The sequence below is a fragment of the Enoplosus armatus genome, chromosome 2 (assembly GCF_043641665.1).
Source record: "Enoplosus armatus isolate fEnoArm2 chromosome 2, fEnoArm2.hap1, whole genome shotgun sequence".
Lineage (NCBI taxonomy): Eukaryota > Metazoa > Chordata > Actinopteri > Centrarchiformes > Enoplosidae > Enoplosus > Enoplosus armatus.
This window is the reverse complement of record NC_092181.1, coordinates 13,872,903-13,897,683: the sequence shown is the minus strand read 5'-3', so window position 1 is coordinate 13,897,683 and position 24,781 is coordinate 13,872,903. Positions and strand designations below refer to the sequence as shown.

At 40.4% G+C, this 24,781-nt stretch overlaps 2 protein-coding genes across 2 annotated transcripts; both read right to left on the bottom strand.

Moving 5' to 3' along the window:
* Positions 1-8,613: 8,613 nt before the first annotated feature.
* On the bottom strand, positions 8,614-14,560 carry LOC139290413 (serine hydrolase-like protein). The gene is made up of 12 exons (XM_070912192.1): positions 14,536-14,560; positions 14,234-14,377; positions 13,043-13,156; positions 12,872-12,913; positions 12,344-12,363; positions 12,147-12,221; positions 11,887-11,993; positions 11,280-11,359; positions 11,156-11,190; positions 10,946-11,022; positions 10,680-10,767; positions 8,614-9,844 (listed from the first exon to the last, which is right to left on the bottom strand). Exons 1-12 carry the CDS (start codon positions 14,558-14,560, stop codon positions 9,725-9,727), a joined length of 927 nt encoding a protein of 308 aa, XP_070768293.1. The 3' UTR covers positions 8,614-9,724.
* A 1,605-nt stretch (positions 14,561-16,165) lies between these two features.
* Positions 16,166-20,745, bottom strand: LOC139298509 (serine hydrolase-like protein). The gene is made up of 12 exons (XM_070921152.1): positions 20,641-20,745; positions 20,172-20,309; positions 18,728-18,841; positions 18,455-18,496; positions 18,328-18,347; positions 18,137-18,211; positions 17,358-17,464; positions 17,198-17,277; positions 17,074-17,108; positions 16,895-16,971; positions 16,560-16,647; positions 16,166-16,420 (listed from the first exon to the last, which is right to left on the bottom strand). The coding sequence occupies exons 1-12, from the start codon at positions 20,651-20,653 to the stop codon at positions 16,289-16,291; spliced, it is 921 nt and encodes a 306-aa protein (XP_070777253.1). The 5' UTR covers positions 20,654-20,745; the 3' UTR covers positions 16,166-16,288.
* Positions 20,746-24,781: the final 4,036 nt, after the last annotated feature.

Genomic DNA, 24,781 nt, shown 5'->3' with positions numbered 1-24,781 from the left:
ATATGTTTTAAGTTATAATTTTAATAAACAGTGCCATCTTTACATAGTTAGTCCACCAGAGAGCACTGACAAGTTTATTTTTCAAAATCCAGTATATGTCAGGCTATGGTACTCAGTACTGGCAGATACCCAGAGTTTAGGTATCAGTACTGGAAGAAAAAAGTCAGATTGGTACCTTTTTACCAGCAACTACTTGATGATGATAGATTAATTATTTTGAGTCATTTTTTAAGAAAGAAATGTCAGAATTCTCAGGTTCCTGCTCCTCAAATGTGAATGTTTTCCTGTTTCCTGAATATCTTGCCATTTTAGGACGTTACAAAGGGCTCTGGGAACTTGTCTTGAGCATTGTTTGCTATTCACCCGTATCAGGGTGGCAGCAGAAATCTCAGAAATGGATAAGAGCTAAATCTCAAAAACTGGGACCTCTGCATAGGTCAGCACAGGTAAGTTGGAACGTGTGTTTTTGTCAACTGAAGCAAACCCTGCAGGCAGATGGTAACAGTAACAGGCATGAGGTTGAGCCAAGACGTTGATAGCCTCAGCTCTCCAGGGTGTACACATGGAGCAGCCTGCTGCCATGCCTTAAGTCAGTGCAGCCACAGTCGTAGATCCAGATCACACAGGTCACTGAGGCAGTGGCTGTCACTTTGAATCACAACACTCAGGAGTCATGCAGCCCTGCTCCCCTCCCTGCCTGCCCTCTTGCTCCTCGTTGCCCTCACAGTATCACACAGTATCACTAGATTTGCAGACTTATTGCAGAATTAATTGTGAGCTACATACTGCAGGCAAATCACACTTGGAAGACTGAAACACAACGTTACGATGGCTGATGATGCACCTGAGAGCTACGACCTGCTTCCTTAGATACTAAAAATCCTTGTTTTTGTTCAAAATTAACGCCCAGGGCCACACAGTATGGCTCCATGTTTAAGGTAGCCACATTTTATCTGTTTTAATACAACACGCGAGGTTAGCTCCATCACAGTCCGTCGACCCCATTGTCTCTCTCCGGTCATGCTGGATAACAACGTTAACAGCTAGCGGCAGCGGCTGTTAGCTGCTAGCTACAGTCCGCTAACGGTCGGCTCGCTCGGCGCTGATGAGGCGTCACACTTACCGATTCACGTTCCTGCTAATCTGCTCGAGGAGAAGACGGGCTTTTTTGTCGACCGGCTGGTCAGTTAGACGCTCTGAGTCCAAGAACTAACGATGTACATCCAAACAGAGATAATAAGATGAGCAGCGGTCATGTGATTAGTCCGGGTACCTCTCCTCTCCTTCACTCTGGCCGTGAGCCCCCCTTTTCCGTTGCCAAGGCGACAAGAGGAGAGGGAGTGGGGAGATGCAGCGCGCATGCGCAGTATTTGCCTCAAAGGGACTTTTTTTTGGAACAGCGTCTTCTGTCAGTGATACGGATTTTGGATTTGCATTATAATTAGACAAAACAAATCCAGTTTGATCACCAATCAAATGTGTAGAAACGTTTTAATAAATGTACAAATTCTCCTGTATGGTGAAATACGGTGGTGGAAGATGCACTGAGATCTTTTACAAAAGCAGTGGTGGAAGAACTATTCAGATCCTTTACTAGAGTAAAAGTATCAGTAGTTCAATGTAAATAATACCTCATCACAAATATAAGTCCTGCATTCTTGATTTTCCGTAAGTAAAAGAGCAGTATATTTTTGCAGAATATATTTAAACTACCAAAAGTAAAAGTACTCATTGTGGAGACAGAATGGCCCCTGTCATTGTTATATTACTGTGTATCATTCCAGTGGATACTATTAGCTTACTTATGCAGAGCTAATTTTAACAACTTTATATACAGAAATACTTATAAGTATATATATATTTATAAGGTCGTATTTTATTTTGCATATAATTGTACCGTGTAAAAACTATAACTGCCAGACAAATGCAGTAGAGTAGAAAGCACAATATTTCCCTCTGAAATGTGGTGGAGTTGAAGTAGCAAACAATAGAAACACTAATGTAAAGTGCAAGTACCTTAGAATGGTACTTAAGTACAGTACCTGAGTAAATGCACACAGTTACATTCTTAAGCTACAGTATCAATACCTCAATGTCAAAGTACTCCACTACACGTAAAATGTATTCATTCATAATTTTACTTAAGTATTATCAACAAAAAGAGGTTTAAGTTTTTAAAGTAAAAGCACTCATTCAGTGGCAGGATATATTATATGAACAGGTTATTAAAACTGATGCATTATCATGTAAGCAGCATTTTGATATTGTAGCTGGTTGAGGTGGAGCTCATTTGAACTGCTTTACATATTGTAGTTTGATTTATAACAAAGCATCATATTATATGAACTTATAGCTCTATGATGTCGTAAAGGGCCTCAGAAAACATCTGTGATCCTTATTAGGGAGATGTATACACCTTATTTATACGTGGATTAACAGAGGCAGCTAACTTTGACCAGCATTTGCAAGTGTTGCTGTGATATTTTTCAGTAAAATTATTCTTCAAAGTGTTACAGGAAGAGAACTTTATCTGTGTCACATTACTCACACTTTATATCCAAGTTGCTGTCCTTCTGTCCTTCTTTTGCTTTCCTCTCTGCATGTTTTTCGTTGTGTTTGTTTGTCTCTGTGGAGAGCTGTATTGGCATGTCCTCCTGAACAGTCTGCTAACCAACGCTGTCATGTCTCTCATGTGCATGTGTGTTGGCACAATGTCTTAAATGTCTCTGCTATCCTCTTTGACCACCCCCTCATCTGAGTTCCCTTCCCCTTAGAAAATATAATATATAACATAAAAGAATTTAACTAACTTTAACTACTAGTAACTAATAGATTAAAAGAGGGAGAGGAGAGAGAGAGAGGAATTTGTTCAGTTAAGTCTTCCAAGTGAACTGGATATCTCTGCACTCACCCACATACACTGAACCCGGGTAATACATGGTGACGTAATAGGGGTCCTCTGGTTCCTCCATGATAAATGCTCTGTCTGCTGGAGAGCAATTCGGTTGGTGTAGTGGCAGGGAAGCTGTTGCTGTTGCTGTTGTCTCGTCTGCTCTCTGGTACACTCTGTGCTCTGGCTGGGACGGCAGGTCAAAGACCCCCTTTGAACTGATGTCAAAACTGTTTGTGTTGAACGGGCAGTGTGCCACAGACGGTGGCCAGCTTACGGCGCATTTCTCTGAGGGATATTCTGGTAGCTCTGCGGGCACCCCGTGATGGTCAGATGGTGCAAAAATATCTGTTTGATTCAGTCCTGTGTCACTGAGGTTCACCTCTTTGTGGCTTTTATGTTGCACAGGAGGCTGTTTGTGATCTAACTGATGTTTGTGCGATGTGATATCAGGTTTTGAAAAGGTGTTTCTTGATGTGGCGCACTCAACAGAAGCCTGCTGTGTGTGAGGTGCCACCAGACATGTCTTAAGTCGATTTATTCTTTGTGCACACTGAGGAGCCTCCATTTTCTGATCGATGTCTCTTGACTGGCAGCTGTAATCCTTGGAGACACAGTCGGACCAACTTACTGCATTCTTCACGTCCATCTGGGTGGTCTGACTCTGAACCTTGGACCAGAACCTGTGTTTCTGAGGAGACCTGATGTTTTGAGACGCACTGGTTTGTTGAAAGAGTGTGGATGAATTTCCTGTAACTGTTTGTATGTTGTTTTCTTCCTGAGGTGCCCTGAGTTTAGAGCCTGATGGAAACGTTGCATCCACTTTTATTTTGTTGTTGAAGCCAAATCTCCGTCTCCTGCTCTCCACATTGGGTGACTGATTCAAAAGAGGCTCCGTGGAAAAGGACATTTTGGGAGTCACTGGCAAAGCTGCACTTCTCTCAGAATACATTTGTTCATACAATCGGTCACTGGAGGCAAATCCTGCCGTTTGAGTGTAATTCCTACTCTGAGGGTAGTCTATACATTTCCTGTGAAGGTTAAGGCTCGACTGAGTAGCCAGACCATCAAACACTGACTGAGCTTCTCTCTGAACAACATTAGCAAACTGAATCCCTTCAGACTCTGAGAGAGATGTTTGTGTACCTGTCGCTCCACTTGGCAGGAATTCCTGCTGCTGTTTAGTGTTTGACTTCGGTTTAGGGATTGCAGTTATGTCTATATTCCTAGGCGGAGGCGTTGGTTTATTGTCTTTTTTACTCAAACCAACTCTGCTTTGCGATAAGCAGTAACTCTGAGACGTGGCTGCTTGTCTCTGAGACTCAGAGTAAGTCTGATGTCGAGACTCTGTGCATGTCATTGGACAAGCTCTTCTCCACGCAGGATGAGTGAAGTCCAGTAAAGCTTCTTGGTCAAGAATGTCATGCTTTGCCTCACTTGACCTCTGTTTGCTGCACTCAGGCTCAACCTTAGTGTTCGATATGGGAATCGATCGAGCGCGCCTTTCTTTAGCAACAGGAGAAGGCTGCTTGCCTCCTCGGCTATCTAAACTCGTCCCTCGGTACAGGGACGTTGGAGATGGACTCAGTCTGGGTGTCGGGACAGTAAGAGTTGGAGATACACTTGGCTTCGGCTGAGGCTGGCGCAGTAATGGAGGAGGATCATTAAACTGTGAGGCGGGGAGATGAAGGGAATCACTTGGCTTTGGTTTCAGAGTGGAGAGAGTGGGAGAGGAATTTGGAGCAGGAAAAACGGAGATGCTGGGCCTTGTAGGGAGAGTTGGAGAGCTATATGTTTTGGATTTGGTTCTTGGGAGGGTTGAAGCTCTTTCTCCATGATCGCTCTGTGAATGACATGATTTACTCCAAGAGGGCCGACTGGATGTCTTGGAGGAACAAATTGGAACAAAAGATCTGGAGCCAAAACAAGGGAGAAGGGAATCAATTCAGTACAATATCCACTTCCTCACGTGACACATAAAACTGAGCTAGAATACAAGCCACAGCTAAATCTACCTGTCGGTGTTCGTCTGTTTTGTGTTTTCATAGATGAGTCCCCTCTCGTCAAATGATGGGATTTTAATGGGTTTCTTTCTGATGACAGGAGAAGAGAGGGAGAGAGGAGGTGACAAGCAGACGGACGGATGTTCCTTTGTTTGCCTGGAGGACGCAGATACTTGAGGGATCAAAGGTGCCAGACGGTCAAAAACACTCATTCTGTTTTACACGAGTTGTGAGGACAGAGGTGAAAAGAAAGACTGATTAGATTGATGGGAATGGAGAAATGAAGGAACTCAGGTTGTTAGATAAACTAAACATTTATATCTATAAAACATTTTTCACGTCACAATCTGACAGTGATTGAAGAAGTGTCCAGATTTTATTCATTAAGTATTCATTACACAGAAAAATGGCTATTATATCTTCTATATTATCAAGTAATACTAATGTATTATTGTGTAAGTTGCATTTTACTGCTGTAGCTGGTCGAGGTGGAGCCAATTGTGTCTACTTTATATACTGTTGCGTAGTTTAATCTATATCAATGCATCATATATATAAATTCATAAATTCTATAAATTAATCATATGTTTTCTATATAACATTTTAATCTAGTAACAATCTAAAGTAACACGCGACCATAGATGTAAAATAAATGTAGTGGAGTTTCTTTCAAACGCTGCAATCTGAAACCACGTGACTGCTCTGCACTAACACTGTAAATTCCACAACATAACAAATCTTTACAATGATTTTTTTAAGTCACAATGGAGGAAAACAGACACGAACCTGCTGGCTGAAGCTCCGTCCCTGTTGTTGACACACCGAGTGAGTAAATAAGTCAAAGAGTGCGAGACGGGAACACAGCAGTAGGAAGTAATGGGCGCACAAGTGCCATTCTCTCCATTCCTCGACACTGAAGCTGCACTGTTTCACTCCCACTCAGGTCTCTCATTCTGTTTGGTTCCCTGTCTGTGAAGTCTGATTACAGTGCACATCAGTGGTGGAAGAAGTACTCCGATCCTTTACTTAAGTACAAATACATTCAAGTAGAAATACTCCATTACAAGTAAAAGTACTGCATTCAAAAGTTTACTTTTACTTAAAAGTACAGAAGTATTATCAGCCAAATATATTTCTTAAAAAGTACTTGGCCCCTGTGACTGATATTTTATTATATATGACATTATTAGATTGTTTATACTAATGCATCAATTTGTAAGCAGCATTTTACTGCTGTGGTTTGACTACTTTATATACAGGTAAGTATTTTAGTCCAGTGGTTCTCAACCTAGGGCTCGGGACCCTCCAAGGGGTCACAAGATACATCTGAAGGGTCGAGAGATGACGAATGGGGAAGGAACGAAAAAGATCTAGTTTGTATTTTTCTTTTCTGTCTTTGCTTTTTGGTGAAATATTGAATACTTTGACCTCCTTGTGCACTGAACAGGTATTTAAACTAAAACATGTGAGACGTTTTGAGAGAAAATGCTTTTTTGTTACAGGTTTTTATATTGTATCTTATAAACTTATCATGCTTTTAATGTAAAATCTTAATTTGAAAATGAACTAGTAACTACAGCTGTCAGATAAATGCGGTGGAGTAAGAAGCACAACATTTCCCTCTGAAATGTAATGGAGTAAAAGTATAAAGCAGCATAAAATGGAAATACTCAAGTAAAGTGCAAGTACCTTAAATTGTGGTGCAAGTGCAGTGCTTGAGTGAATGCACTCTCCATCACTGGCGCAGATACACAACACAAATCTTAAATGCTATTTTACTCAGATATGAGAGCACATCCAAAGACTGAGGATTAAACAGTTTTATTTTGTATGAACAAAGGAAGCATATGATCATCAAAAGAGGGTTGTTACACACACCCACAGTTTCCTCACCATGCTGTCAAGTAAAAACAATGAAAACAAATCAAAACACTTTGAGCATTGCCAAATACTATTCGTTTGTGATCTTGGTCCACCTAGGATAATCTTGGCACCTTGAATAAATCGGTTGCACTTCTTCGGCACGTAATATTTGAATGAAGTCGTGACCACACCATTTTGGCACAGCGGCACTAACAATCCACAAGACATCACGCTTCTGTCGCTCACTTCACTGATTAAATGCACAATATAAGTGAACCTCGTGACACATATAAAGTGATTGTCGAATTACAAAACGTATGTAAAAGTTGGCACAAGTATAAGATGGCGTGAGATTTACATCGTGTTTCAAACACATTTCGGAAAAGGGCAACGTGTCCTCGAGCCACCTGCGCGCAGACTTCTCCTCCTCGTGCATTTGGCTTCACTTTAAAACTCCTTTAAAAAAAAAAAAAAAAAAACCCTCCGCTTCACCTTCTCCCTGATCTCTACAAGCTTTAAGCACGTTAGGGATCAGAGAAAAGCTGGACTGATAGGACAGGGCTTGCCTTATCACATCATCTCTCCTCCATTTTCTTCCTCCATCTTTAAGGTGTTGGCTCCCACCGGTGTCCTGGCAGCACCCCTGTCCAGATGGCCTGCCGCCCTGCCCTGCCTTCCCCTGCTCCGCCTCGCTGCCTTGATCATATCAGTGCATTGCTATCGTCATCTCTGCAGTTCACACTGGCCACCAGCGGGTGATGCCGGACTGTTTTGTTGCTCCACTTGTGGGCATCCTGCAGCCCGGGCTCTAGGAAGTACAGGCACGCTCCGAAGCCCGCCAGCACCAAAACCGACACCAGCAGGTAGAGGGGGACGAACCAGTCCAAGAAGAGCCACGACATAGCTGCTGGCAGAGGGGAAGGGGACCGGGAGGGTGGAGGAGACAGGGGAGGGAGAGACATGACGGAGCAAGGGAAGGGACGGAGGTTTTGGGGAAGGGTGGATGAGCAGAGTTACTATGTTATTTCAAAGTAATCCTTGCAAACACTCTCCGAGATACCACTCATGACAAACTGCAGCATCCCGGAGTCCAATTATTTCCTTAGACAGCCTTCCTGCTGCCTCCGATCGAGACACGGGAATCAGGACATTACTCAACGCTGTCTTGTCATTGCTTCTCTCAGACTGATTTTTTTTATTTATTTATTTTTTTAATTTGCATTCTAAAAATAGTGCAAATGAAGCCGCCGCGCTTACCTGCAGACGCTGCTGAATCAGCCCGAAGTCTCTCTGAGTCTGACGGTGGTCGATGTGCAGCAGCCGCGAGTCGAATCAGTCATCAGTTTGTCTCCGGCGCCGCAGCTCCGACTGTTGCACGCGAGACGGCAGAAAAAAAAAAAATCACAGGTGCTCTCTGAGAGGCACAGGCTGAGAGACAGAAGCTGCATGCGGCTTCATCCTCCAGCTCCTGGCTCTGACGTTCAAAAGGACGGGTGGGGGTTGCTATGACAACACCCCTGCTGATGGCTGAGAGGATGGAGGGAGTGGGAGGGAAACTTATATAACTATAATCTTTTTTTTTTGGGGGGGTGGGGGGGGGTGCAAGCCCTTCAGATGCCTCTGGATGCTCGCCGCCTTGCTGCTGCTCGCTGCGTAAAATCAATTCCACTCCATTTAACACGGAGGCCATCACACAGTTTATGTGACATTGAGAGGAGGGGGGGGGGGCATTTTTTGGGTGTGTGAGCAGCACCTCTCATATCTGCAGTGTTTTAGGGAGTCAAAGGGTGGAAAAAAATATTTGTATCGTCTTTGCTGGTTCCAAGACAAAAGCTGAAAACAGAGAAGACGTTGTCAGAGGGTGTCATCTCTTTTAATGAGGAATGCCATTTTTAGCTCATTCTGCAGGAGCATCAGATTCATGAAAAGCAGACGAGTTAAACAGAGCAGCTTCAAATGAAGAGCTGTGATGTTTGAAAACAAACGATGACATGTGACGTCCTGCAGGCTGAGGAACTTACATAAAGAAGTAACATCAGTTTGGAGCTTTTACATATATTTTTCTGTCCTGGGTTGAATCAGATCTGGTTATCTAAGACAACATCGTAATATATTTACAAAATACACATCACACTTTGTCAGGGATAGAACCAGGAAGTCTTTTATTTCCTTTACTGGAAATGGTTTTATTAATTCTATGATATAATCTAATTCATTGGATTAATTTGCTGCCTTGGCTGAAGCACTTGTAAATATTAATATTATTATTATCCTTGACTTATTTCCATTGTTGTCCCTGGTGTTTTCACAGTCCCTCATCGAGATGGAAACAGGCATTCAATGACTTGAGAAACATTTGAAAATAGGAACTAAAACTAGGAAAAAAAAAAAAGTATCATATGAAGAAACAAAAAGGTATCATAAACACACACGAAATAATGACAACTAAACACAATTAAACAATGCACAAAACCCCCGTAATGTGAGGAGGTCTTGCTGACGATTGACGTCTATCTGTGAGTGTTAACATTGCATTTTTTGTAAATCAGCAATTCCAATTCCAGCAATAATGGATTCAGTGGATGTTTACACATCTAGATATAATCATTCCAAGTGAGCGAGCTGCTTCCCACAAACCATCCGAATCTGTTCCATCCGAAGGCTCCTGATAGTCGACACCTTCGATGTTCCCTGCTGACAAACATCTCCAGCACTCTCCTGCATCCCTTTAATATTTGCACCAGATTTGTACATTTTTTACACATTTTACACAATTCCATCTATCTTGTTGTATATATTGCATTTTTGAATTGTTGATATTCATATTATGTTGAGCACAGCACCGGAGGGGGCAACAAAGCATTTCACTGCACAATGTAAAGTAGTGTTGCGTATGAGACAAATACTTTATAGTATCCTATTGCTCAAATAGTAACAAATAAAAGCAGAAAAAAACTCACTAACAATTTTATGTTAATGGCTGCTGTGAGATCACTTTGGTCCGCAGGAAGTCAGAAACAATTGGAGCGACAACTTCAGGATCGTTCAGATGGACGTGATGGTCGCCTGGTGCTGTCACCACCGTGTGCTGAGAGAGATGATGACAAATGATGATGATGAACATTTGAGTAAAATCATGCAAAAGTTGAAAATCTTATTCTGATATTTCAGTTTCTCTGTGTTGTTCTGTCATTTGATGTTTGTCCACAAACAACTGATTAAGCTTTGGCAAAAGTTCACTTGGGAAAACGTTTTGCCTTCATTACTCAGTTGGTTCATTTCTGGTTCTACATTGATTCGTGCTGTAAATACTGAACATTTTGCATATTGTGTTATTTACTTTGTATACATCACAGTTGCATCCCATTCGACCAAATGTCTTTCTTCCCCTGTTCCTTGAGCCAATCGCTCCTTGTGATCCAACCGCATAGAGGTGGTAATCTAGAGAGAGTACTCCTTTAATGCAAAGCTTATTGGCTTTTCATATTAAATGTCTCCAGGTCACTGAAATAAGTCTCGTCTCCTTTCCTGTAATGACTTGACTAACCACAATGACTGACGATGGCTGCCCTGATATTTTCATTGCAGTGTACCACAGATGTGAAGTTGTTTTGTTGTCTTGTTATGTGAACTAGTACTCAACCACAAAACTGTGGGACTATACTATATATATTTTCACAGGAGACATTTTGACTTATCAGAGCAGGAAGTGAAAGTGAAACAAATTTCGTTAACGATGGCTCAGTTCCATGAAGGATCCCAGTGAGCCAGAGGGCACAACACCAGGAGCCTAGAACAAGCTCACCAAATGGTTTCCAGTCATATATAATGTTATTGATGACACCTGTGTTGCTTAAACAAACTAAAATGTCTGCTGGGAGATCAACACACAGAGCTGGCCAAACAGTGTTTAAAACACTCACATTTCTGTCACGATAGCCTTGGAGAAGTGTGGAGGTAAGCTTCTGTCGGTTTGTTTCTGGAAATTTTGCACCAAAGCCTTTGTCTGCTCTAGAAAAAAAGATGTTGAACAGGTTTAGTATAACGCGCTTTGATTGTTTTATAAAAGGCACATTCAAGTATTGGATTAGGACACATAATGGAACTGACATGTTCACATTGTAAAAGTGTAATCAATTATAACATGATAACACAAACATCACAAACAGTGAAGTGATCGACATCTTACAGAACAACTAGAACAGAGGCTTTAATCCTCGACTGCATCTCCAGACTCTGCTCCAAACTGATCCGCACGATGTTTTTCTGGAAACATAAAATAAAAACACACATGTGCTGTACAAGCTGTATGCTAAACCTCAGGTGGAGAAAAATAACGAGTTAACAGAGAGGCGGGGGAGAATGTGGGGGAAGGTTTGGGAGGTTAAAAGTGACTTACAAAATTAACTCTCAGGTCTCTGGAGAACACAAATCCTGTTGAAGAGAAACACATTCAGCTGCCAGCAGAGAAAGCAAAGTGAGATTATTCCTCTCTGAGAGGAGAGGAAGCGATAAAGACGTACCTCCTTCAACCTGAACTAGACCTCGCTCTAAAAGGAGGCGCACAGACTGTTCAGACAGAGTCGGGTTTGCAGCCAGCAGCCTGAAAGAAAGAATACACTTTAGCCAACAGCTGACTATAGAGACAATTTATTTTCTTTTGTTTTCTCTTTCGGTGTGATTTATTGTATTATATTAAAACAGTACTCCACACATTTAGCATCATTCTCCTTTAACATGTTGGACTCATAAAAAAATCTAAATCAGTGTAGCAGAACCAGAGATATTGTCTTTTTAAGCTTGTTTCATACTTTCCGCGATTCAACACATTCTTCTTTCTTGTCAGTATCTGGCACCTACATTACCCACAATGCAGCTTGACCGCCGACAGTTCAGTCAGAGATTCGGGTGTGTTATGCTAGCAGTTGCTAATGTAGCCTGGAGTGACATCGCTTGAGGCAATTTATCCTTTTTTTTTTACATATAAAGTAGGCCCCAAATAACCTGTGAACAAACTTTGATGTGTGAAATGTTCCCCCTTTAAAAACACTTCAAACCAGCACAAAACGTCGCACATAAAATGAGGGTTCATTTGATTTGAATTGGCCACAAACTGGAATGATATAGTACCTCTCAGCTGCCTTCTCGTAAGTGTAAACTCTTTTCTTCTCTTCTGTCTTTTTATCATACTGCAGCATCTCATCCATCCCCTGCCGCATCACTTTAGACGTTTCTGTCTGCAGGAAGAGAAACAGTCAAAACTACTGACAGGAGTGGAACATGGAGACAAATGAGGAGTAAAGCAATAATACTGCAGCATTCATTCCTGATTCATTTTCATGGACACTGTCACTATTAGACCCTCTGGATAATAGAAACTATTGAAGTACCGGATCTATGGGTAAAAATCCAAAACTGTCCAGCAATACGACAGCATCCACCATCTCAGGATACAGTGCACTGAACTGTGGGAAACACAATATGAGCCATATATGATACCATGCAAGAAAATACAGCAACATATTCTCTGTATATTATAAAACAGTGTTAAAACAATAAAAAGTTGCATGTGATGAATCCTACTTACCATTGCAGCGATGTTACCACCTGTAAGGGAGTGAACAAACAATCATGCTCAAAGTTCTAAACACGTTGACTTACTTTGATTGCAGGATTGTAACGATTCATCATTGATTACTCTGTTGATAATTTGTTTTGATTAATTAGTCACTTAGTCTATAAAGTGCAAGAAAAAAGTGAAAAATATCCAAGGTAGCACTTTCCAATTGCTTGTTTTGTCCGACCAACAGTCAAAAACCTAAAGATTTTCATTTTGCAATATAAAATGCAAAAAAAAAGCAGCAAATCCTCACATCATTTTCTCTTGACTAATCGATTAAATCACTTATTGTTCCAGCATTGTTTGATTGATCGCTCTACACACAACACAGTATAATTACACCCCAGGGGCAGATTTAATAAATATTGTTCCAACAAAAGAAAAGAAATTTCCGGTTGCTTATATTTGAGGTTGGTAGATGAAGTGAAAAGGCGCCCAGCGTCGGTATATGTGAATCAGGTGTATTGTTTATATTCTGCATTGTGCGAGACTCACCCATACTGTGGCCTATGATGGAGAATTTTGTCCACTGGAGACCTGTGGGAGTTATTTCATAGACGACACCACATCTGATTAAATCTAGTGTCCCTTCGGGCTCTACTTTATAACAGCTCTGACTGCTCTGTCACAGAGTGAAACTAATGGCTAAAACTTGAACTCACGCACCATCAACGATTCTGCGAACATCCGCCACGTACGCAGGAAATGAATAGAAAACTCCAGGAGGACGATGGGAGGAAAAGCCGTGACCCGCCGCGTCCACTGCTACATATCTGCACTCTGAGAGGAAGTAGGAAGTGAGAGGAAGTGATCCAGACTGTAGAGAACTGTTGTACTGTCATGTTAATTCTCTTTTAACCACTTTGCTTCAGACTGAAATAGGTCAACAACTATTAGATGGATTGTAATTTGGTCCAGACCTTCATGGTTCCCAGAGGATGAATCCTAATAACTTTGGTGATCCTTTGACTTTCCATCAAGCGCCATCATCAGGTCAAACTTTAAATTTGTTTTAAGACTAAATACCTGCAAAACTAATGAAATTCCCATCAGCCTCACCTGTGCTTTGTGTTTAGTGCTAATCAGCAAATGTTAGTATGCTAACATGCTAAACTAAGACGTTGAACATTACACCTCCCAAACATCAACATTGTTAGCATTGTCATTGTGAGCATGTTAGCATGCACACATTAGCATTTAGCTCAAAGCATCACTGAGCCTAAGTACGGCCTTACAGAGCTGCTAGCATGACTGTAGACTCTTCCAAATCCATACTATTAATTCTATACAGTATGTACTACATACTAATCCTAACAGTATACTGTGTTAGCAGTTAGTATACAAAAATATTAACATACTTTACCACTAACAGGAAATTATACATGTGCTGTTTGGAAAGACACAGCCAATCAAACTTCACAAAGACATAAAAAATGTTTTTCCTAAGATTTAATATTTGTTATGCATGCAACATTTATCACCGCCATCCACAATTTATCATATGTGTTTCCAGCTGTGAGCAGCTTGTCAATTTCCTTTGCACATTGCATTGTGGGAGAGTAGTGCAACAGCACACTCAAAAGTAAACCATATTTAGTATGCACACTGTCTGCTTTGTCATTATTTTGTCACTTTTCTAGTGTGAACACACTACATACTAAAAACTTGTTTAGAATCAGTATGCAGTGTAGATTTGGGACACAGCCTTTGACTTGTTGTTAAAATGGCGGTAAAAGGTGGGCGATGAGTCGCTTAGCTGAGGTGAGGACCAATCCCAAACACAGCTGTAACTGCCCATAAATCAAAATACTGTTTACTGAATGTTGAATTACTCTCCTCCACTCTGTCATAGTTTACCTTTGGGTAGAAGTGGAATGAGGGTGTTGAATGTACCACAGTTGTCGGCCCAGCCGTGCAGGCACAGCACAGGACGGCCGTGATCAGGACCCCAGACTTTACCTCTGACCTCTCCCCATGGGACCGGTACAGAGAGCTCTGAAACTGGACACATAAGACAGAACAACACAACCTCAGAAAGCAGCTCAACAACAACAACAACAACAACAACAGATGTTACTGTTGATATAAACTGACAACTACATGATTGAACTACATCCATGATTCTTGAAAGGTGCCTGCCTTGGGTTATTGAGAAATACCTGCTTGTGTCATTGTAGATGACATTTCAGTGTCTACTGATCCCCAGTTTATGTCTCTGAAAAAAATCACCTACAAAGCTGAATGTCCAGCAAAGCAAAGTGCAAAGTGGTCACGATAAACTTAATCTCAACAAACTTTGAAACGAACCCAGAAATTCTTTTTTTGACCTTGTCTTTTAAACAAATGAAACATGCAGGAAACCCTCTGACCTTTGGAACAGGAAGGAAACAGAGACAGATTTTATTGGATATTCAGAATGACTGGCTGGAATTATGGCCAATCATCATCCACTGCAGAGGCGGGTCTTTCCTTTCAACAAGCCAGATGTCAACACTCTAACTTTCGGTGTTCTTGTTCCCTCAGTAACACCTGCCAGGCATTCTCCGCAGGGACAATAAATCCGGGAAAGAGTGAAATCTGGTACCTGCTGACAACAACACTGTCATTCATTCTTATTTCTGAAACAAGACCATCTCTTGAGTACACCTTGCTGCCCGACTGTACTTCAAGATATGTGCTGCCCCGACGAGCTCAACCAATCAGATGTTTTAGAGACAATTAAAAGTCAAGAACAAACTTTCAACATTTTTTTCAACATTCAAGATTGAAGTTGGGTTATGGTATGCATGGCCTGATTAAGGACAGCTCTCACCCATTTACAGTATAATGCCATGTGTGCTTGGTGCCCATGAAAGATGGGAGACTACATATGTATCACACCGTCCACATGTACCATTGTTGTACCAAGTTGTTCTGCCCCTCTCTTTTTCGCCTCTTTTTACCATGTACTGAAGCTTTGGGTAAACGTCTCTTAATGTAACTACTTTTAATCTGTAAACATGGCGACCTGGATATGTGGAAGAAAATGTATGGCTACTAACCTGGATTTTAACATCTGCTATTGTGAAACCATCAACGAACTAATCCAACATGAGATAACTGGGCAGAAGTAAGGAGGGATCAACTGTGTCAAAGGCCTCTGAGACATCGATAAGAAACCATCATAATGGGATGTGGTGTAATGTCCAAAGCAGACAGTGTGTTATTTACAGCCAATGATGTGATAAAGCATGAACCCAGACTAAAAAGAGCCTCACACAAAGAAGCTGGAAATGGAGTCTATACATTGAACATTAACTGGTGGCTCGTGGGCGTTTCTAACAATGAAGGGTTTAAGAGATTGGGCTGTAGTGGTCAGTGTCACTTATCTCCACTTTTGTGCAACAGAACAGTTTTTCACACCTCTGGAAATGTGTTAGATTGAACACAAAAGTTCATTCAAAGAGGAGAGTTCAAAGTCGACATTTTGGGAAATGCGCTAATTTGCTTTGTTGCCGAGAGTTAGATGAGAAGGTCGATACCACTCTCAAGTCTGTACAGTAAATATGAAGCTATAGCCAGCAGCCGGTTATCTTAGCTTAGCATAAAGACAGCTAGCGTGCTTCTGAGTGAATGGGTGAATGAGACTTAGCTGTAAAGCGCTTTGGTAACCGTGAAGGTTGAAAAGCGCTATATAAGTGAGATAATTACTGTACAAAACCATGTCCAAAGTCACACATAACCCCCCTGTAAAACAACAGCTTGTCATTCATATACTTAGGTTTTTAAACAGATTAAACAAACAACCAATTTGTTGGTGGCACTTCATGGGACCTTTAATACTTCGTTAGAGTAAACACAGCACAATACAGTACAATATGACTTCAGTGTGAGTGCGTTCTAGCAAAATGGATGTGCGAGTGTGTTAGTAGCTTATAACTTGTGCTCTCGACTGGTTGACCGAGAGAGCACTTTGGTTCGCAGGAAGTCGGACACGAATGGAGCAACGACTTCAGGCTTATTCAGATGGACGTGATGGTCGCCTGGTACCGTCACCACCGTGTGCTGGAACAAACACATGCACAGGGAGGGATATTAACGGGAGATATTCAGAATCAATAACCACTAAGATGGTTAAATAATCACAACAAACCACTTCAAACATTCTGATTGTATTTGCATTGTGTCCCAGTTGCAAACTCACGTTTCTGTCCCACAAACATTGAAGAAGTGTTGAGGTAAATTTATTTTGAGCCGGTTCAGAAAATATCCTATCAATGCCTTCTTCTGCTCTGGAAACAGGAGATTTTGAACATATTTAGTTCAATGTGAAAGAAAACCATATACTGTAGAAAGAGTACATTATTGATAGATAGCCATGATATAGACAGAGATTTGTGACTTACATGCATAAAAAGCTGTATTTCTGCTCAGAACATTAGCTACTGTGTGTCAGCTGTTATAAACGTCTCATTGTCATACTGCAGTCATAACACTGTAATGTAACCATCACTCTCAGTGTAGTGCTCAATATCTTACAGAACAACTAGAACAGAGGCTTGAATCCTCGACTGCATCTCCAGACTCTGCTCCAAACTGATCCGCACAATGTTTTTCTGGAAACATAAAATAAAAACACACATGTGCTGTACAAGCTGTATGCTAAACCTCAGGTGGAAAAAAATAACAAGTTAACAGAGAGGTTAAAAGTGACTTACAAAATTAACTCTCAGGTCCCTGGAGAACACAAATCCTGTTGAAGAGAAACACATTCAGCTGCCAGCAGAGAAAGCAAAGTGAGATTATTCCTCTCTGAGAGGAGAGGAAGCGATAAAGACGTACCTCCTTCAACTTGAACTAGACCTCGCTCTAAAAGGAGGCGCACAGACTGTTCAGACAGAGTCGGGTTTGCAGCCAGCAGCCTGATTATAGAGACGAAGACAAAGTTAGTAGAAATCTGATTGTCCTCTATCAATGGCCAACAACTGGAATGATATAGTACCTCTCAGCTGCCTTCTTATAAGTGTAAACTCTTTTCTTCTCTTCTGTCTTCTTCTCAAACTGCAGCATCTCATCCATCCCCTGCCGCATCACTTTAGATAATTCTGTCTGCAGGAACAGAAACGATGAGGTGAGAAAGTCAACTTTCTCTCAACTACTGACAGAAGAGGAAAGTACAGCAGAACCCTTTTGTATGATATGAAATACAGTATAAGACCACAAAGACACTATATGCAATAATTCTGCAGGAATCATTGTCACCACTTGAAAGAAGATTATTTAGGGAACATAGTTTGAAGTTCTTTCCTTGACAGTCGGTTGAATAAAAAAAGCTGCTGATACATTATAATGAGCACAGTATCTAAATTTACAATACAAATATATGATATATGTACCAACATTTAACCAAATATCACTGAGGTCATGTCCTCTGTATTGTTACAGGCAGTTGGGATATTTAGCAAACGCGGGGGAGTTTAAACTGGTTGTCATTAAATGGCCCGATTGTAGGATTTTTAGTTTCAATATATTTCACACAGCCAACAAAATAAATACATAAATAAAGGATTCACTATTGACTCATCAGAATTTCCTTCCTTGAAACAGCATTCAGACCTTCGTTTTGGGAGATAAAATGTACAGAAAATGTTGTGGAACAGTTGAATAAATTAAATATGAAATATGAATAAACCATTTTTGAGATTTTTCTTTTGGTGTTCTGGAAGCACAAAGTATTAAAGCTCTACGGTAACTTTTTTGGGTTGTCAAAAGGGTTCGTACTGAATCTGTAGGTAGAAATCCGTAAGCGTCCAGAAGTACAAGAGCATCCACCATCTCAGGATACAGTGCACTGAACTGTGGGAAACACAATTTGGACCACATGATGATACCACACATGAAAGCACAGAAATATAGTCTCTGTATGCTGTGTGAAAAAGAGGAGAGACATAGGAGCCTGATGAGACACTTACCATTGCAGCAATGTCAGCACCTGTAAATAAGAAGAAGCTCCATGTGATTTGCAATTTAAATGACTTTGTAATGCAGCAAAATGTACAAAGCAGATTAGGATAAATCCTGCTTTAATAGTGCACTCACCCATACTGTGGCCTATGATGGAGAATTTCTTCACCTGCAGAGCTGTGGGAGTTCATTTCACAGATCATCAACCAGGCAGGTTCAGTATCTCATCACAGAACATGGAGATAGTTTTTAGTTTTTAGGCAAAAGTCTACTGTGACTGACTACTGTGGTTTAATCATGGGCATAAATAGGAACATGAAGTCCTGGAGTCCTGGAGAGGTCTAATCTCGTGTTAAAACCTACATTGTTGGGCTAAAGATTATTCTGCAACTTTATGAACTCACACACCATCAGCAACTCTGCATACATCCGCCACGTATGCAGTTGAAGTGTAGAAAACTCCAGCAGGACGATGTGATGACTGACCGTGACCTGCCAGGTCCACCGCCACGTATCTGCACTCTGAGAGGAAGACAAAATACTCACACAATACATTTCAAAAGACATATCTAATGCCAATAAATGCACCTTGAACCTGGTTTGGTAATGATTATATGAGTTTAGTTAGTTCAGTTGAGTTTATAAGCAGCTCTATTTAATCTAATTTAAGATAATATTATTAAATGATTAATATATATATATATATATATACAGATATTGACAGACATCTACTCCTCAAATGCCCTTGTTGGACCATTTATTATCTGTAGCTATTCTTTTTATTATGGCTATCATTGTTGATTTGTGATTTTTTCCTATGACCAGCGTACAGCTAACCAAGCTAGCCGCTATACTAGTTGTCTGGAGCTAATGCTTAACATTGTTTTGATGTTGTTAAGACTTTATTGAATTTTTATCACCTATGCAGTAACATGTACACAGAATTTCAATGTTAGCTGGTTGTTGAAGCTGATTTTAACTATTTTATATCATGATCATATTGTGTTTCTTTCTTAAAGTAAGTGAAAGAATCTGCCAGACTTGTTAGATTATTTCAACCTGTTTCTGACAGAAATCCACTTGTTTTAAGAACCTTTCAGAAATGAGTGAGAACCTTGAAAGAAGACAGAATAAGCGATCGCTGCTTTAGAATCAACAAAGATTCATTAAACATTATTCTAGAAAATTCATAAAACCAGTTGACTTCTAGTAACTGGTTGAAATGATCTCACTGCAATGACGGATTTCTTTCCACTTGTTTTAAGAAAATAAGACTCAATAATAGACACAACTTACTTGGTTTTTGCAGAGTTTGTACTACATGTAAGTGTTCATCTACTAAGTAACACATGTAGTGTAAAGTAGCAACAACTTGCACATAAGTAAATTACTTGAGTAAATGTACATAGTTACTTTCCACCACCGTTTTTAATTGATTGTGTTGGAGCTATTTATTGTTTTGTGATATTAAATAAATAACTATTCATCTGTCTTGTTGCTGTTGTATTTAACACGGCTGACTAAGTTAGTTTATAATATTAGTATCAGTATTTTAGTTAATTTGAATATTTGTTAATGCTTTTGTTTTGAAGGTTTTTGGGCACATCAGGTGAATCTATATATGGGCAGGCAGGCATAGGACCAGCAGGCACCGGGAAGGGTTTATGGATTAAGTATCTAATCATTTCAGCCCTAGAGTTAATTAATCAGAAGTACACCAACTGAACAATTTCTCCATTTTACCTATCACTATTTCCATGAAACAAAAATTATTAGACAATTACGGAGCCATAAAATAAAGCCAGGTTTGTTTACTTAAAGTCTCATTAACTACTAGCCAGTCAAGGCTTACCTTTGGGTAGAAGGGGAATGAGGGTGTTGAATGTACCACAGTTGTCAGCCCAGCCGTGCAGGCACAGCACAGGACGACCGTGAGCAGGACCCCAGACTTTACCTCTGATCTCTCCCCATGGCACCGGTATAGAGAGCTCTGAACCGGGACACACAACAACAGCTCAAACACAAGAACTTCAGAGAACCAACAGCTGACATTATTATGTTAATATTATTGTGTGGCAGACAGCCAGGAGCAAGAAACTGCTGTTTAAAAACAACAAACTATTTGATTGACAGACAAAAGTCATCTAACAGAATTGAGCTACATCCGTGACTCCTGACAGTGAAGTGTAGAAGATAAAACAAGTGCTGTTTGGACGCTGGAGTAAAAAGACGCCATATATATTTGACGAGTAAACAAGTGCATATCAGTGATTTTAGCTACTGTGGGCTTGTTAAACGTCCACATACTCTGACTTTGTTACCTTTTTTGGACATTGTAGTTGAGTAAAGTCCGCAGCAGCGCTTGCATGCCTACACTAACGTAAAGAAAACTTTAAGACGTCCGCGGTCGGTGAAACTAACTTCCGTGGTCTCTATGGTTGGACAAAGCCGCGTGCACTTTGAAGAGGGGGCGAGGCCTCTGCTTCCCTCAGTGAGGTCTTTCAGGCAGCGCCTCTTCTAGAAACAGTACCTGTGTCATTGTATTTACCCAGTTATAGCTATTATTCAATGCATTAGAATAACTGCAACCCGTACCCACCATTATAGGCTACCTGAAAATGCACATTTTAATATATTTGGTGTCTGACATCATCCTCTAATAAGCTAAACATCAATCAGGAGTCTTACTGAACCAAAACCATTGATCCAAAATGGTTTGACTATATTTCCACACATGATGTAGGAAAGTTCCCACTTCCATTTTGCACTTCCTACACAAATTATCCTTATCCCATATAAATGTCACTCTATGAAGTTAATGGTATGATATCTATGATATAATTTCCATGTTAAAATTCTATCTCCAAATATCTCTGCCACAACAGTTGCTTTTAGATTAATTAGATGAATCATTACATATAAAATTGTTGGTAAATTTGTGAAATTGTGAATCTGTGTGGCATTCAGGCGGTAATTCCAGATGATAAACAATGTGGCTGTCAACGAACATATATGTCACACAATTTCCTTTTGTTGATATTTCCAAAAATGTTCTTTACCTTTAAGTTCAACTTGTTCATTTTGATCTCCATACAGGACGAAAACATAATAGTGTGTACCCCCGTGCAGGTTTGCAGATATAGCTCTAAAGAGAGCAATCCTCTCACAGTCACATTCATGTAGACAGACACGACAGATACAACACAGGCATTAACTAAGATAATGTGTTTACTCCAACTTTACCTTCAAGTGCAGTCGTAGAGACCTGTTTATTCCCCAGCATCATGTCTCAGCTTCTGAAGAAGATAAAAGAAACTCTCAGAGGAGAGGAGGCCTTCGAGAGACAGGTTAGCTCAGAAGTAGGGCAAGACTTGTTCTTCTGTAGTTCGCCGTTCAAAGATTCTGCTTCTTCTGTTCTGGCGGGATTGGGAAGCTCCTCACACACACACACACACACACACACACACACACACACAGGAAGTTGTCACCACCAACAGTTCAGGCTGAATGAGACAAACTTTCTAAATATTTCTTCATATTATCCAACATCATCATAATCTTTCATGTATAAGTCAGAAATCTGACAATTTATGACGTCTTGAATAAAATAAGTATTGTGCAAATTATGATTTAGTGTGTTTTGATTTTAATTTGTCTCAAAGGTAAATACTGTGATGTGAATACTTTGCTAAATTTACAATAAGTATCATATGTAATACTAGTAATGTTACATGTTGACATAAAAATAGGCTGTAATGCTGATCAGGATACATTGTCCATATCACACACACAAATTTTAGCTATTACTGTTAATAGGCACTATTTTCTATATTTTGTTTTGCCTTCACTCCTGTTGTTTGACTGGTTTGGTGTTTTTAAGTATATTTTAGTTCTGAGTTTTGGAAAAACAGAAATCTAATCTAAAAATATAAGAACATTCAAATATTTTAAGTATCAATTAAAACTATAGCCTTCTTGAGCTTATTTAAGATTGTTATGAATAATATCCAAAATAGCATATATTGATACAGTCCACATAACTATAAGTAAAATGTATTTTTTACTAATGTATAATAATTGATTCAGTGGTTGAGGAAGTGCACTGTGGGTAGACATGACTGTAGTCCTTATCTTTCAACACTGAGGGGCCATCAGCCAACATTTTAGAATCACACTTAAACTTTGCAAAGAATTTACTAAGTTCAAGTTAGAAGTTTTATATTCACAAAACAGCCTATACCGCCCCCCCCCACTGTACAAGATGCTTTCACTGTGGCACTCAAGTACAACACCCTTTCTTTCCAGAGCTTTTGAGATTAAACATGAGGACACACACTTCAGAGAAATTGTGCACTTGCTAAAATATTAACAACAGACAGCAGACATCTAAGAGACCTGATGTGCCACAGTGCATTTCAAACATTCCTCAAAGGCAGCGGGTACAAGGTGAAATAACTACTGCCTGTGAACACACCTGTAGGGCAGCAGGAAGGCACCAAGCCAAGACAACAGACCAGCAGCCTGAGGAACACCAGACTTCTGAGGAGAGTCATACAGGAGCAGGCTGTCATGAAGGTTTTGGTTGCCAGATGATGTTTTATATCATATATCATATATATGTATAGATATATATCTCGAGTTGTATACAAATAAAATATACACATACACTCAGTGGCCACTTTATTAGGTACACCTGTATGATCTAGTGCAGTAAATAGCTCAACCAAAGCATCCATCTTTACAAAGCTCATGATGTTCAGTTTCTGTTGACATTGTCGGAAATGTGTACATTCAATTACATGATTATTATTGAGGTCACAGTTAAAGGTGGTGTTGTATCAAATTCACTATGACCTCAAGGCTAAAAATATATATTTGAATTAAAACCTCTATGGTTGTCAGCAAGAACCTGCTCTAAATGCATAAAAGTTAGCACACCGTTGTTAGCATTCAACTAAAAGCACAGTTGAGACTAAATAGCTCAGGCTGACAAAGAGCAGCCTTGATTGATGAGTCTTAAAAAGTAAAACTGATCTAAAAATAATGCTTTTTAATCCAGTTTAAAAACAGTTTTGTTTTCTGGTGTATAATGAACATTGCAGCCTCATGACACAGCTAGCATGACTATAGTTTCAGTCTTGTTACATTTAAAAGGGAATTCCACCACACTGACACACCACAGTCTGTTTACAGGTCTTAGAGTACTACTGCGAAATAAGATGTATAAAGCCTTTTGTTTGCCTTGGTCCAGACCTTTGAACCCGCCCCCTCTACCAAGTGGACTTGTCAAGATTCAAGCGGATTCGTTGGTCTCTAGTGATTGGTTAGGGAAAATCGAATCCCCCACCCCACGGAAATTGGCTAGAGTGGAGGTGATGTTGGACTGAAGATGGAAATGGAAATGTGTCTGATATCAGGCGAGCCTTTAGTGGCTCCAGAGGGAGCTACACAAAATCTGATAAACTGTCTGAAGACTACACTGCGTGCACAATTATTAGGCAAGTGAGTATCTTGACCTTATTGTCATTTTCAAGCATATTTTCCAACTCCAAGCTATATAAACTTGAATGCCAATTGGATTTAAGCATTATCAGGTGATGTGCATTTGTGTAATGAGGGAGGGTGGGGCCTAAAGTGATCAACACCCTATATCAAGGTGTGCATAATTATTAGGCAGCTGCTTTACCTCAGACAAAATGGGCCAAAAAAGAGATTTAATAGACTCTGAAAAGTCAAAAATTGTAAAATGCCTTTCAGAGGGATGCAGCACCCTTGAAGAAGCTAAGCTATTGAGGCGTGATTACCGAACAATCAAACATTTTGTTGCAAATAGTCAACAGGGTCGCAAGAAACGTGTGGAGAAAAAAAGACGCAAATGAACTTCTAAAGACTTGAGAAGAATTAAACGTGAAGCTACCAGGAACCCATTAACCTCCAGTGCTGCCATATTCCAGAAATGCAACCTAGCTGGAGTGTCCAGAAGTACAAGGTGTTCGGTGCTCAGAGACATGACCCAGGTAAGGAAGGCTGAAACACGACCACCACTGAACAAGACTCATAAGTTGAAACGTCAAGACTGGGCCAGGAGGACCAGATGGATGGGCCGGATCACTAATGGGCACAGAGCTCCACTTCGAGTCAAGACGCCAGCAAGGTGGAGGTGGGGTACTGGTATGGACTGCTATTATTAAGGATGAGCTAGTTGGACCTTTTCAGGTTGAAGATGGACTTAAAATCAACTCCCAAACCTACTGCCAGTTTTGAGAAGATACTTTCTTCAAGCAGTGGTACAGGAAAAAGTCTACATCATTCAAGAAGGCCATGATTTTTATGCAGGACAATGCTCCAGCACATGCATCCAAGTACTCCACTGCGTGGCTAGCCAGCAAAGGCCTTAAAGATGACGGAATACGGAATACAGTTGTCTGATAACTAAAGTGATGTGTTACGGGATCGTCGTTT